Here is a 13,999-nt window from a genome sequence, read left to right as displayed (position 1 = left end):
TTATATAGTAGAATTATATAGTAGAGTTATATAGTAGAATACTTTATCAAGTCAGGGCTATAGTTTATTGAGTTTTCACATCTCTCCTATCTGTGCTCTGATCAGTAGCATCTCTGGATTAGGCTTTGAGTTGGAAAACAGACATTTGTCAAGTGAGTTGAGAGACAAGAAGAGAGGACTCACACAGAGATCAACCTGGAAACCATGCAATGAAGACCAGTTAGAGGAGAGGAGGGGACAGGGGCTGACATGACTTAGAACAGGCACCATAGAACAGCTGAGGTTAAACATTTCCAACACCATCCTCAGAAAGCCATACTACATAACAGGACAATTATCCAGAACTAGAATCCAGGAGACAGTTACCAGTCTCTTCCACTCAAGGAGGAAGCTGGATAGTCAGGGCCATCACAAAGTCTCCTAGTTAGGAGGATGGTTGAAAAATAAGAGCTTGCCAGGATTATTCAACACTGCTATTATGTAATTATTGAAAACAAATTCTATTTTTTGAAAAATCTACATTAAAAAGTAAGATCCCGAGCAGCTATTTGATCTTCACGGTGCGTTTGCCTTATTATATCTGTGAATGAGAGTCTTTCATGAACTTAAAGTCATCTGGACATATGGCTAGATTCTTCAGCACAGATTCCTTGTATGAAAGTAAACTCTGCCTGCTGCTCATTTCATTGTCTCGAATTACACTGATCTTTTTACCAAAGATAAGAAAAAGGCTGACATTTTAGAGAGACCAGTCACCATAAGAAGATAATGACCAGATGCAAAAATTATCTTTGGTTATATTTTTAAAATCCCAAATATTGTTCAATTCAAAAAGCTTTCAGATGAGTTTGGGACATAAAAAAGTAAAATCTAAATTTCTCATTAAGAAAAATTCAACTCACTGAGAGATCAGGCCAGAAGATATCATTTGTACAAATTCATTAATTCTAACTAAGATAAAATGGAAAGAACTAAACATTAGTTGATGAAAAATATAGGAAACATGTTTAATCATCACACCAGTATTAAAATCATCAATATGATCATTCAAAAGGAAAAAAACATGTACAATGAAGTCATTCACAGTATCAAAAATGAACTAGATGTCAGTCACATCGATAGAAGCACAGTTATGTGCTTGATTGATTATACAACCCTCTGCCATGTAAACAGATTCTTGAGTACACAAATACTGTAGAATTCAAGTAAAATACCTGGTCATCCCAGTATTAGTGACCAGAAATTAAGTTCCAAGGAACCAAGAGACTAGACAAAGCTGCCTACATGGTAAATTATGACACTAGATCTACCAGACATATACTTCAATTCCAGCAGGGTCTACTTCCTCTACAGCTACTATGGGACCCCAGACAGGTTTCCTGCCCGAAAGACCAGCTTTCCTCAGGATATGTGGTGTATCTATTTGATTCTGAGGAGAGCATGTTACAATTATATTGGTCTTAAAAAGTAAAATACACAGTCAATTAAAACAACATATAGTTAAGACTTTTAAAAACAGTTTTTAAATGTCCACAGATCAAAAGACCCTATCAGAGTAAATCTTTAAAAAGAGAAACACATACTTAGGAAGAAGACATATAGCACAAATTCATATTTACCCAATTTATGAAGTATGCCTGGGTAAACTTCACCACTTCTAATGTAACCAGCAAGCTGATGGGAATGAGGTTGTTGAAAAGGATAATGAAAGTCAGGAAGTTCAGTCCAAAATTGCTAGCGCCACCATCTGTTGGGGAGGAGGAAGAGCATCACTGACAGTGTTATATCTGTAGTGAGAAAACCCGACCATGACAAGAGTTTCCTGTATTATACAAGTCTAGACAAACTACCTTGCTCATAACATAAATCTTGATTCTCAAACACCTCCTTCAATATAGAATTAGGATTCAGTTATATCTCCTTCTAGGGTCCCACTTCAGGGATTTAACCAACTCTAGACTGAAAATAATCTGTGTTCTGAATATGTGTTGTCTTATTGTTCCTTAAATAATACAGTGTAATAACCACTTACACAGCATATATTTTTTTGTATCATGCTATTAAATAACCTGGATATGACTTACAGTATATGACAAAATACACACAGTACAAATACTGGGTCATTTAAAATAAAAAGCCTTGGGTGTCTGTTGGGTTATGGTCAGCTCCTGATGTCCTAGAACCAATCTCCAGTGGATATAGCACATTAATCTTATCAAAATCTGCACAGTGCTACTAAAAAATAGAAGCTGGGTGTGGTGGCACATGCCTTTAAACCCAGAACTAGGGAGGCAGAAGCAGGTGGATCTCTGAGTTCAACTGAGGCTAGCCTAGTTTATAAAGGGAGTTCCAGGATAAGCACGGATACTTAGAGAAACCTTGTCCTGTGGGTACAGAGGGTGTCTTTGGTATTGGTATTGTAAACCCTTTTCCAATCTGCAAATTAGGCATGACCACTTATATGTGAATTCTTGAAAGTATTTTCAAACTAAAGTAGTGTTTCAAAGCAAACAACAGCAACCCGAACAATCTGAGTTGTAAGAACACTTATTTTTCCAGTGCTGGGCTCCCAGAGTCCTTGCTTAGAAGCTGGTAAACACTACACAGAGCTGTCCTTAGCTATAGGAGCATTGTTCATCTGTAGGTAGATTTTTCTCCTAAGTAAATTAACTTCTTCTTCAATAAAAATAAAACAGGGAAACCTAATACACTGTAAGGAATATACACAAACAAATTGATCACAGCAATGACTTTTCCAAGTTGTAATAATAAATCAATGACTATAAAAACCTTAGAATAGTTGCAAAGCTAAATAAATATAATTAAAAATTAAATGTAATAAAAACAGCTTTTGAAATCTGTATTTTGTTTGTTTCTTTTTTTTTTCTGTTAAGATTGTACTAGAATTTGTTTTCACACTTTGGGGAAATTAAATATTTACTGGCTAAGTATTCATTACGAGGAGATGGAAACTCACTTCCTAGAAATTCCCAGAGGGGATACATTAACATGAGAACAGCAAGAGAATAAATACATATTCTAGTCAGGAAGTGATTTGAAACTACTCTTCCTGGGACAAGATGAGCATTTACATAAGACTTCAGTTACTGAGTTCAAAGGAAAGCACATTAAAAAAGAAAGAGGAAGAAAGAGAGAGAGGTGGGAGGGAAGGAAGGAAGGAAGAAAAGAAAGAAAGAAATAGTTCATTTTAAAGCATGTAATATATTTTCATAACATATTCAATACTCATTTTCCTCTACATATAATCTCCTTTCTTGTGTGTAACTGCCACATTTAACATACTTTAGAGGGTAGTTTTTATTTTATATATCATGTTATTGGTTATATTTATAGAGCATTTTACATTACTATGAAGTAGAGGTGTGTTTTTAAGTATTCTGAAGTTCAGAGAACCTAAATTTTTACTTGCTTTTTCTGGAAATCTATTTTAAAAAGAAGGTAAGACCTCCAGCTATCTTAGCCATGCGTTTCCCTCTCAGAAACAATAGGATGTTCCGCAAACTAAACTAAGAAGCAAAGGTTGTATATCTCAGTTGAAGGGGAAGAAACGAGCCAGCGTTCACTGCTCACAGTGTAGATGGAGGTACCAGTCTTTCCCAGAATGCCTTCGGTTCCAAATGGCCGAGCCCACAGAACACACAAGAGACATGGCAATTAAGATGCAGAATAAAATCAGAATTTGTACATTTGTGATCCGTTCCACATTGGAGAGCTTAAGTGGTGGGCTTGTGGAATTCTGTAAAACAAAACAATGCAAAAACAAGACAAGATGATGGTTAAAAAAAAAAATTCTGCACAATTTAGCATTGGATACTTAGCGGTGGATGAGGGAGACAAAGTCATAGCTCAGTACCTGGACGTGAGCTGAAAACTGTTCCCAATACAAGGTAAGTGTAACAGGGGGCCCATGGCTGTCACTTCTTTTTCTTAAGACCATTATACCACATGCACTTTTTTCTAGGTTGTAAAACAATGAGAAAAGTGGGGAGGGATAACATTTGTTTTGGGACTAGAGCCTACATACATCTCAATGTCTAAAGGATCTCTGGTGCTACTCAGCAACTGTTTTAGTGGACACAGCAGTAATTCAAGTGCTACTACCTATCATCAATAACAAAGAACTGAGTGTGGCAGCAGGCCGGCTTAGGAGGCAGAGGCAGGAGGACCCTAACGCAAGCCTGACTGACCTACAGCAGAGGGAGTGTCACTCTAAAGGGCCGTTGTCCCTGCTCCATGTGATGATTCAGGATTTATGCCAGGTCTGTGCTAACTGAGCATCCACAGGACAGAAAAGGAAATCCCTCACAACCGATACGAATGAAAAATGATAGACTTTATAGCATGGCCAGGGTAGGAGCATCCATCTGTCAGTGTTAGCATCTTCACACCTGTATGATATACAGAGACAAAGGCCCTTTAGAGAGACACTCCAGTTAGTATTTCCAAGTGAGTTCCCTCACTTGTTACACTACTAAATGTAGCTTGCATTACAATGCAGAGATGAAGCCCACGTGGGTGTGGATGACTATCAGGAGGAGAACAGACAGCAAAAACGGCCTTGTATAGAAATGCCAAAAATGCCATGAAAGGAAAATATTTAGTTTATACATTTCTTAAAAAAACAAAACAAAACAAAACACAAACAGGGAAACAAAACTGTTTAGTTTATACTCTACTTTAAAAAAAAGCCCAAATTTAAAATTTGATCACTACATTAACATAAAATCACAAGACAAATATTTTAACACAGACAGTGTTACCCAGGCAAGTTGATATGAGCATTAGCAGTTGGAAAATACCATGGATCAACACACACCGCCATTCATTGAGCGCCCAATGACCTTGGGGAAAGTTTCACAGTGTACCCATGTGCAGGGACCTCATCTCCTAGGGCAGGGATTTCAAGGTTTCCTTCGCTTAGTTCCTGGTGTGGGTGTGTGGGATGAGGCTCAGGCATATCTGATGGCTGGTCTGCTCTGTTTGGGACAAGTGCAGCAAGAGTGATGAATCAGTCTTAAAAGGTTTCATAGATAAAAGAGTCTCACCTGCATCAGCTTGGTGTCATGTCCGGTGTAGACAACTATCCCATGAACCCATTGGGTATTTCTTAACTGAGCACCTCGAAGAAGGATCTGGTCTGCTCCCAGGGGAACAGTGCTAGGAGGAAGTATATTGGCATTAGAAATGACATAGTCCAAAATGCCCTAGAAATGCACACTCATTATATAGTTAACAAAGTCTACACTATTAAAACTTTATCTTTGGAATGGAACATTTTTTTTCAACCAACAATGATACTTTTCAAATATAACTGTTGGTTAAGAAGTTGGTTTTCCCTTAACACCATACTGACCATATTTTATATCTTTACTCTCCCTATGGACTACAAGTTTCCCACATACATCCCAATGATGGGGCTCCAACTCCCACTATGATCACATCTGTAGCCACATCTTTTCCATGGTACAAGTCTTAGGTAAGTTCATGAGAGTGAAGCCCTCTGATGTTCCTAGTGCCCTGGTAAGGCATCTGAGAGCTTTCTTTGTCAAATAAATAGACACAGAGATAACATTTTTTGCCAGATGCAAAAATGGCCTTTGTGGTGGTGTGAATAGGAATGGTCCCCATATACTCATGTGTTTGAATGCTATGGCCCATAGGTGACACTATTAGGAGGTATGGCCTTGTTGGAGGTAGGGTGTCATGCAAGGGTGGGCTTTGAGGTCTCAGATGCTCAAGTTATGCCTACTGTGGCATTTGCTTCTGTTGCCTGTAGATCAAGATGTAGAGTTCTCAGCTCCTTCTCCAGCACTACATCTACTTACATACCACTATACTCCCTGCTATGATGGTAATGAATAATGGAGTGACTCTCTGAACTGTAAGCCAGCCCCAATTAAATGCTTTCCTTTATAAGAGTTGCCATGGATATGGTGTCTCTTCACAGCAAAAAGAAATGCAAACTAAGACAGCCTACATCAGAATCCGCTCATGTTCCTTTGATTTCATTACCCAGAAGGTAGCAAAACAAATTTCAATTGATAAAATTAACTAAGTTCTGTCATTAAGACAGTCTAAGCAAACTAATATAGTATCTCCAATAGCAGGCAAATTTTTGGGAATATAGTAGCTAATCCTCACATATGAGTCTTCCTGAGATTTAAGTTTATGTAAAATTTAAAAATGGTATGGCTAAGATATCTTTCCCCTTTCCCCTCTCAATAAACACACAAACACACTTCATTTAAATTAAAAACAACTTTGTACATAGCCAGGGTTCAAAAACTACACAATAAAATCATAGCTCACATCATATTCTGATACTACCACTGCCTTTCTGAAATGAGGGCTTAAACCTAAAACCTTATTATATTCATTTTACAGGATTAGCGTATCTGTTTTTCAAGAACGCAAAAACATTCCCAATAAATGGTATTCATTTCAAAGCCATTTGCTTCTTAGATGTTAACATTTTCAGATAGGCATTGAGTCAGTTGATGGACATGTACTATCCAAAAATTGAACGGCTCAAAGATTCCTAACAGCCAAGCTAGGTTTTCATTTAGCAAGAAAGTAATATAAAAATTCAAACATAAAGAAAACTATACTTAAAACTTCTTGGAAAAGAAGAAAGCATTTTCAATGTTGTCTACAAAGAATACAGGTCTTGTCAATCAGTAAAGGCCAAGTGAATCAGGGAAACCTCCATTTCTAGTGGGTTTAGAAGGTCCAGTCAGGATCCAAGGCTGAGGAGAGTTTGGGCATTGGACCTTCCTTCAGGAAATACATTCTCCTGGCTCAGTGAAATCAATCCCCATGTGTTAGCACGGCCCCTGCAGGGGGTCCTCAGGAAACTGTATTTTAACTCCTTCCATTTACACCCCACAGCAGGCTTAAGGCCCACTGGAATGGGAATGAGGCATAGTCCATTTTGTGAAGGCTTATAAAATATATGAAGACTGGTTATTTTGAATGGAAAGGAGGTTTATTTTGGGGTCAGTCTCTAGTCATTACATTGAGGGCTGAGTTTTCAGTATGTGTGAGCCCTCCATGGGACAAAACCATATTGAAATCACATAATTCTCTTGTATAGGTGTAAACATCTGGAGTGCACATCAGGATTGGGAGGGGCCTGGAGGCTAAAGCAGGCTCCACAAAGTTCTTGGGAAGTTCCTGGATTGTGCTGTAGTGCATCTGTGTACCCACTGCCCCTCACCTAACTGACTGGGCTCACTATCACATCAGATACACATTCATTGCCGCCCCCCCCCACTGTCTCCCAGTCTGCCTGCTCCTCCCAGAGTCCCTGTCTCACTCGCTCATATGATCTTACTGATAAAGCATATTATAGAACTTTAGGCTTTTCAATCTTGGTACCGACATATAAAGTTCTCCTTATGGCATGGATTTTCTTGGCACTGATCTAATGATAAGGAATGGAAGCAGGCCAGTTAAAAATGTCAGACTTAAGAAATGATGCTCATACAAATGGCCAAATCTATCATTAGTCTACACCCATATGTTCGAGGAAAGCATACTCTGAAAATTCAAGAATTAATGATTACCTCAAAGATCATAAGAATGTGTTTTGGTAGATTAGATAAGGGTGCCAGTTCACGGTATATTTCCCATGTCATTTCCGTAGATCCTTATTTAAGTTTTTATCATTCATAGTCTAACAATGAGCACATTGGCGGCATTCCCCTAGGCTGGTTGAACCAGTGCACCTAGCTGATGGTTACCTCGACAGCACACCTATCTGGTGGACAAGCTCTGCTGTGTAGAGGAGGTAAGGACTGAGGACAGAAAACAGAAGTGAGGCACTAAACACCCCCACCCTTCTTGCCTTGTTCTGTCCCATTGCTTTGTTTCACATTGTAATAAGACTCCTTGATAAAGAAGCCCACACTTGCTATAGCTAATTCTTCTCAACCATGTCAGGCTCACCCTCATCAGGCTCCGCCTATTCTAATCAAGGGCCATGATTGCCATTCAATAAAACCAAATGATAATGTTGAGACACAGTGCACTTGGCCATGGGACAGCAGACCTCACTTTGCCCCTCCCTCTCCCCTTGGCACTTCCTTTACTCTTCCTTGGTTTCTAGACCCTTGTCTTCTCTCAGCGCCCCGCCCCCATGCTAGACAGTCCTCTGGGCTTTCAATTTTTCTCTCTACACTCTTTCAATAATTTTTTCCAGGCCCATGAGTTTAAATATCTATACAAACTGCTCTCAAAGTTCAGACATATATTCAAATGCCACTTGGACACCACAAATTTATTAAGTTCAAAACTAAAGGGATGATGTTTCCCATTCATACCCCACTCATGAAACCCAGATTTACTCAGAACACCTATACTGCCCGTAACATCCATGTGATCTGGTTCATTATCATTTGCCTCTCACCTCAATTTCTCTTCTTTTAACCACAGTGATTTGCATGATTTCTTCTGTCTAGAATCCTCCACCTCTAGATATTCACGTGTTTAAGCTCCAAACCTTCTGATCACCACTGTTCAAATTCACCTTCTAAAGGAAGCTCACGACAATCACCCTAAGAGATTCCTTCCTAAGGACACCTCGTCTCTTTGGCCTCTGCTATCTTTCCCAAAGTCTTTCTGCTTTTTACGAAATAATAAAGGATCACAATTTCTATTTATTCCTTTATTTCTGTCTGCCCTCCAACTGCTTTACCACAAGAAAGAAACTTCAAAAATATTCTCTCATATGTGTTAGTGTCTCTCCAAAATTTCCATTTTGAAATTCAGTCTTTAATATTGTGGCATTAGGGTGCTAGAGCTGATTAAGTCTTGAAATTTCTGCAGTCATGGACCCGAGGAGATGCTTCTCAGTAAATTGCTTGCTGTGCAATCATGAAGACCTAGCTTGATTCTCAGAACTCATATTTAAAAAGAAAAGAAAAAGCTAGGTATTAGTATTAGTGTGTGCTTATAATTCTATCAGGGAAGGCTAGGGAGTTAAGAACATCCTTGGGGCTACTATACAGCCAGCTGGATAATCAGAAAGCTCACACCAGTGCAAGAATCTGTATCAAAAGGCAAGGTGGTTGGTGGAACAACACTTGAGGTTGACCTGAGGTCTCTTTCTGCATGCTTTTTATATACATATACAACATGTGCATGGGTATGTGCATACCACACACACACACACACACACACATACACACACACACACACACACACACAGCTGTTGAAACTGGGATTAAATCATTGCAAAGGATGCCCAAAGACCTTCGTCATGCCAGAATACTGGGAACAACACTTTCTTAACAGACACCAAATTCAGTGCCTTGACCTTCCAGATTTATGAGCAGAAGATTTCTGTTGCTCATAGATTTTTTAATTTAATTTACTTTGTTAGAGTGAATGAAAAAAGACAAAAGGGAGGAATATAATATTGATATGGTTTGTTCAGTGTGACCTAAGTAATATTTGTAAATGGTCTAGGCCAGTGCATCTCAATCTGGGGCTATGACCCCTTGGGGTTGAATGACCCTTTTAATAAGGATCACTTAAGACCACTGGAAAATACACATATTTAAATTGTAATCCATAGCTGTAGCAAAATTGCAGTTATGTAGTAGTAACAAAAATAATTTTATGGTTGAGGGTCACCTCAATGAGAGGAACTATATTAAAGGACCTAAGAACTAGCCACATGCTATTTACCCATAAAGAATAGTTCAGAGTCCTGGAATATCACTGAAAACATCCAACTGCCAGACTGACAGGAACATGGAAACATCTTTGATTACATTACATGAATAGAGCCAGTGACAGTACGAGGAAGGTTAAGAACCACTGGTCTAGTCACCTAGAATTTAGGTGTATACTAAAGTGTACAGGAAAGATGAGAATCAGGTAGAAGAAACTAATGACTACATATGATAGCATGGCCTAGGAAAACAGCATAAACAGAGGAGATAAATTATCTGGCTACTGTGGTATAGTCTGAACTCCTTGAGATATCAAAGAAATGGACCGTGGCCATGGGCTTGGGATAGGAAAGCTCATGGCAGAAACTTCAGCCAAAGAACCAGTCACAGGCTATTTACCCATAAAGAATATTCCAGAGTCCTGGAATATTACTGATAACATCCAACTCCCAGAGTGACAGGAACATGGAAACATCTTTGATTACATTCTATGAATAGAGTCGGGATTCAGCATCCTTACAAAGGATATGAGTTGAAATACAGACATGCTTAAAACAATTGTGAGTCAGTATGTAGACCAGAAGACAATCTTGTGTAAGGAGATGTAGGAGACACTCAATAGCACAGGATGGCAGGGAGAATGTGAGTTCACATACCCATGTCCGTCAAGCCTTATGTTCCCAACAAAATCGTAGAGATGTCGATTTGGGCTTTCACACTCGATTCTGCCAGAAATTCTCATCAAACTGTCAATGTCTTTGATATCCGATGTTGCTGGTAAGCCCTGTTGGCACATTCCCAAATAAACAGAGAGTATTTTAAGTAAGCATTGTGAGGGTTGGGAACTCTCCAAGCTCTTAAATAGATGAGGAATCTCACCATTTTGCAAGTAATTCTTTCCCTTTATATAGTACTGTCAAACTATAATTTAGGGGTACCTTTCTTATCCATGTGAGTACAGACTTTTAGCACAGAATAATACAACTTTTATAAAAGTTCTAAAGTATCCATTGCACCACTTCTAAAACTAATGGCAATACTGGCTGCTGCATGGTTTCTGTCTCCTGAGTCTAAAGGAGGAGGTGAAACAGTAGAGTTTGCATTCAAAGAGAACAGTTTTGTCTTCCTTCCTATTTCTCCTTTCCTTACTCCCTCCTTTCTTGACAGGGAGACCTTCCGAGCAGTTCTTCACTCAGCTGGAAGTGACTGGCACTGAGGACACCCAGCTTAGCCATCTGAGTGCAGCCCCTTCCTGACGATCCGGCTCTACCACAGCCCAAACACACCACTGACACTGCTGTCAATCACCATGAAGCCAAGGGTACGTATTTAAAGTAAAATCTCCCTTTTAAAACCTTATCAAGAAAATGTTACTGTTGTTTTCTGCTGAACATAATATGAAAAGCAAGTACAGAAATATAAAGAAATTTATATCCCCAAGATAAATGTGTTTCTAAAGAGCAATGGCCGTTAAGTATGGCAAACCAAATGCTACCTGGGGCCAAGAAAAATAAGTGAACATGTCAAAGAACTTAGAACACTAGGTATGGGGTAATCCCAGGATTCACAGCGGCAGGTAGAGCTCTGTGAGTTTGAGGCCATTGATCTATGTAGTGATTCCAGGTCAACCAGGGCACACTTGTATTCATACTCTCTGTGTTTCTGTCTGCCTTTCTCTTTGCCTCTCTGTCTCTAACACACACACACACACACACACACACACACACACACACAAACACACACACACACACACACAGTAACAAATATTATTACTACTATTATCATTCATGCATTGGCTATTATATAGAGGAACTCGAGTATTATAAGTATTATTTCCCAATGGGACATATTCAACCAGGAAACTAAATGAGTCCCACAATACTTAATTCTAAACAGTTTACAAACTATTTTTCATAATGGTTTAAAGAGAAAATAGTTGTATGTAGACAGAATCCCTTTTAGACAGAGGCTTCCAAACATAAAATCACAGAACAGTGACTATGAGTTGATGTAAAGAACTTACTTGTCTAATTTTCAAGTTTGTTTCACCATCTAAGTTGGACGTTTCGATGTAGCACATGGCCTGGGGCTCACTGTTGTTCATAATTGAAAAACAAACATTTAGTTAGGAAAGGAAGGACCAAGACCAGCTTATTTAAGTGCATAGACTCATCAAAGCCATTTATTCTAGACAAAGCTATAGTCACCTAGTCTCTTGGTTCTAATGGCAAGACAGCGTGAGGCACAACTCATGCACAACACTCATGGATCAGCCTTCTAGCCAGGAGACCCCAAAAAGCCATTTCCTGACAACACTCTGTAATGGTCTTCAAGATAACATCATGAGGAGCCACACTATTTTAAAACCACTTATCTATATAGACACAACTGTGTCCAGATTTATCCCCAGTTTAGAAATGTCTTGTTTCATGCTCATGGCCCACATGTAAATTGGTTATATAAAATGGTTGATTAAAACCTTCCAGACTGTTCCTTCTATAAGCTTGTACTTATTATCTTAGCCTTTTAGCTATGGTCACAAGATCACATAGACCACATAATATTAAAAACTCAAGGCTATTTTTAAAGGATGTATTTTACAATGAAAGTAGACATTACACTTTATATTTTCTAGTCTATTCTTTAAAAAAACTTGATTGAGAGCTCTCTCTCTCTCTCTCTCTCTCTCTCTCTCTCTGTGTGTGTGTGTGTGTATGTTCATGCATGTTATTTGTGGCCTGGTGCATGTGGGTGGGGTAGCATACATGCAGATGTGTAGAGGTCAGAGTATAAGCTGAGATGTGGGTCCTCAGGTGCTGTCCATGTAGTTTTGAGGCAGGGCCTCTTATTGGCCTTGGACTTGCAGAGTAGACCAGGACTAACTAGTCAGTGAGCTCTAGGGTCTGCCTGTGTCTGTCTCCTTAGCAGTGGGCTTACAAGTGCAATACCACATGTGGAATTTTTCTTGTAGGGTCTCAGGGATTGGACTCAGGTCATCGTGTGTACAAGCAACTACTTTACAAACTGGTCATCAACCTAGCCTGATTGAGATGCTCCTAAAGCAAACTTGGCCATACTGCTCCTTGTCCTGAAGCTGCTGCATTTGAGGTTTTAAGTGAATTCTGAATGTGGTGGCCTGGGGACTGTGTTCTTGTTCTCCAGTTGTATTATTGTATTTTTTTTTTTTGGCTTGGATGCTATAAATGTATGAGTATGGCATAACTGTAAAAATTTAACCCTTAACTCTACAGAAAAGCATTATGAAGATAACTCTAAAGGTATGCTTAAGTTAAACCAATCTCATTATCACTTAACTACACACTACGCGGCCTAGTTTATCAGATAAATAACTATAAATAGAAATTTATAAGCTGTAAACACTGGAATTTTTTAAATCAACCTCCAATTTGTACATGTGCAGCACAGACTGCATTAAGTGCCAGAAATGAGCATATAAACTTAAGTTTGTCACCTTGAAATTAACAAAATTTACTGAAAGACTTAGACATCAATCAAATTTTATAGATTAATTTTAAAGTAACCTCACATATTCTTCAAGTTTTCCCTATGAGCTTTCTGTCACATAGGCTGCTATTTCCCAAGCAGAGAAATCTTTCCATACTAATATTTTTATTCTCAATTATTCCCCCCAAATATTGTTAACTCATGGTCACAATAGTTATTTTCACTCTGGCAACTGCCCAACTTTATAATTTCCACCTATTCATTGGAAATGTAAGTGGCTTCTAAAGCTGGAAAACACATTTCTCTGCTAATAAAAAATGGCAACAAACAAAACAATAATTGAGACTGCCAGCTCATTAAAATGTTACTGATAAATAGACTTATCCAAAGCCAGCCTTATAGTAAAAAGAAAGTAACCTTCTAATTCTAATACTGCCCTCCACACAAAACAACTTGTATTGAGCTTCAAATGATTAACAAATTAGGAAGCTTAAATGGCTTGATGCGAGGCCGATGAAATACCTCCCAATTTGGAACATTCCTAACAGTGACTTCAGACAGCTGTGGCTGCCGTGGCTCTAAGGGCTATGAAGAGGCAGCAGGGTGAGGAATCATGCTAGCTCGTAAGTATGTCAGCAAGTCATGAGAACATCCAAGACACAGACTCCAGTGAGAGGCAAAGCAAGCTTTTTGATTAGTAAGTGGAAAAAAACGAAACAAGATGCACACCACAGAACAGACACCAGGAGACAGCCGTCACGGATCACAGCAATGCACGTTTGTTCACAGGTTACAGCTGGGATGAAGACGGATCCCAAAGCATGCAGTACGAAAAT

At 38.9% G+C, this 13,999-nt stretch overlaps 1 protein-coding gene across 6 annotated transcripts in view; it reads right to left on the bottom strand.

The window, feature by feature from the left end:
- Atp8a1 (ATPase phospholipid transporting 8A1) overlaps nt 1-13,999 on the bottom strand; it is a 227,487-nt gene that overhangs the window by 140,482 nt on the left and 73,006 nt on the right. For all 6 annotated transcript variants that reach the window (XM_052199340.1, XM_052199341.1, XM_052199338.1 and 3 more), the window contains 5 exons: nt 11,722-11,791; nt 10,355-10,482; nt 5,067-5,178; nt 3,592-3,757; nt 1,620-1,747 (listed from right to left, as the gene is read on the bottom strand). In XM_052199340.1, the coding sequence (XP_052055300.1) occupies nt 1,620-1,747; nt 3,592-3,757; nt 5,067-5,178; nt 10,355-10,482; nt 11,722-11,791 (604 nt within the window). The remainder of the gene's footprint in view (nt 1-1,619; nt 1,748-3,591; nt 3,758-5,066; nt 5,179-10,354; nt 10,483-11,721; nt 11,792-13,999) is intronic.

The sequence above is a fragment of the Apodemus sylvaticus genome, chromosome 11, assembly GCF_947179515.1.
Source record: "Apodemus sylvaticus chromosome 11, mApoSyl1.1, whole genome shotgun sequence".
In the NCBI taxonomy this organism is placed as follows: domain Eukaryota; kingdom Metazoa; phylum Chordata; class Mammalia; order Rodentia; family Muridae; genus Apodemus; species Apodemus sylvaticus.
Note: the sequence above shows the minus strand (reverse complement) of the source record. Positions and strands in the feature narration are given on the sequence as shown.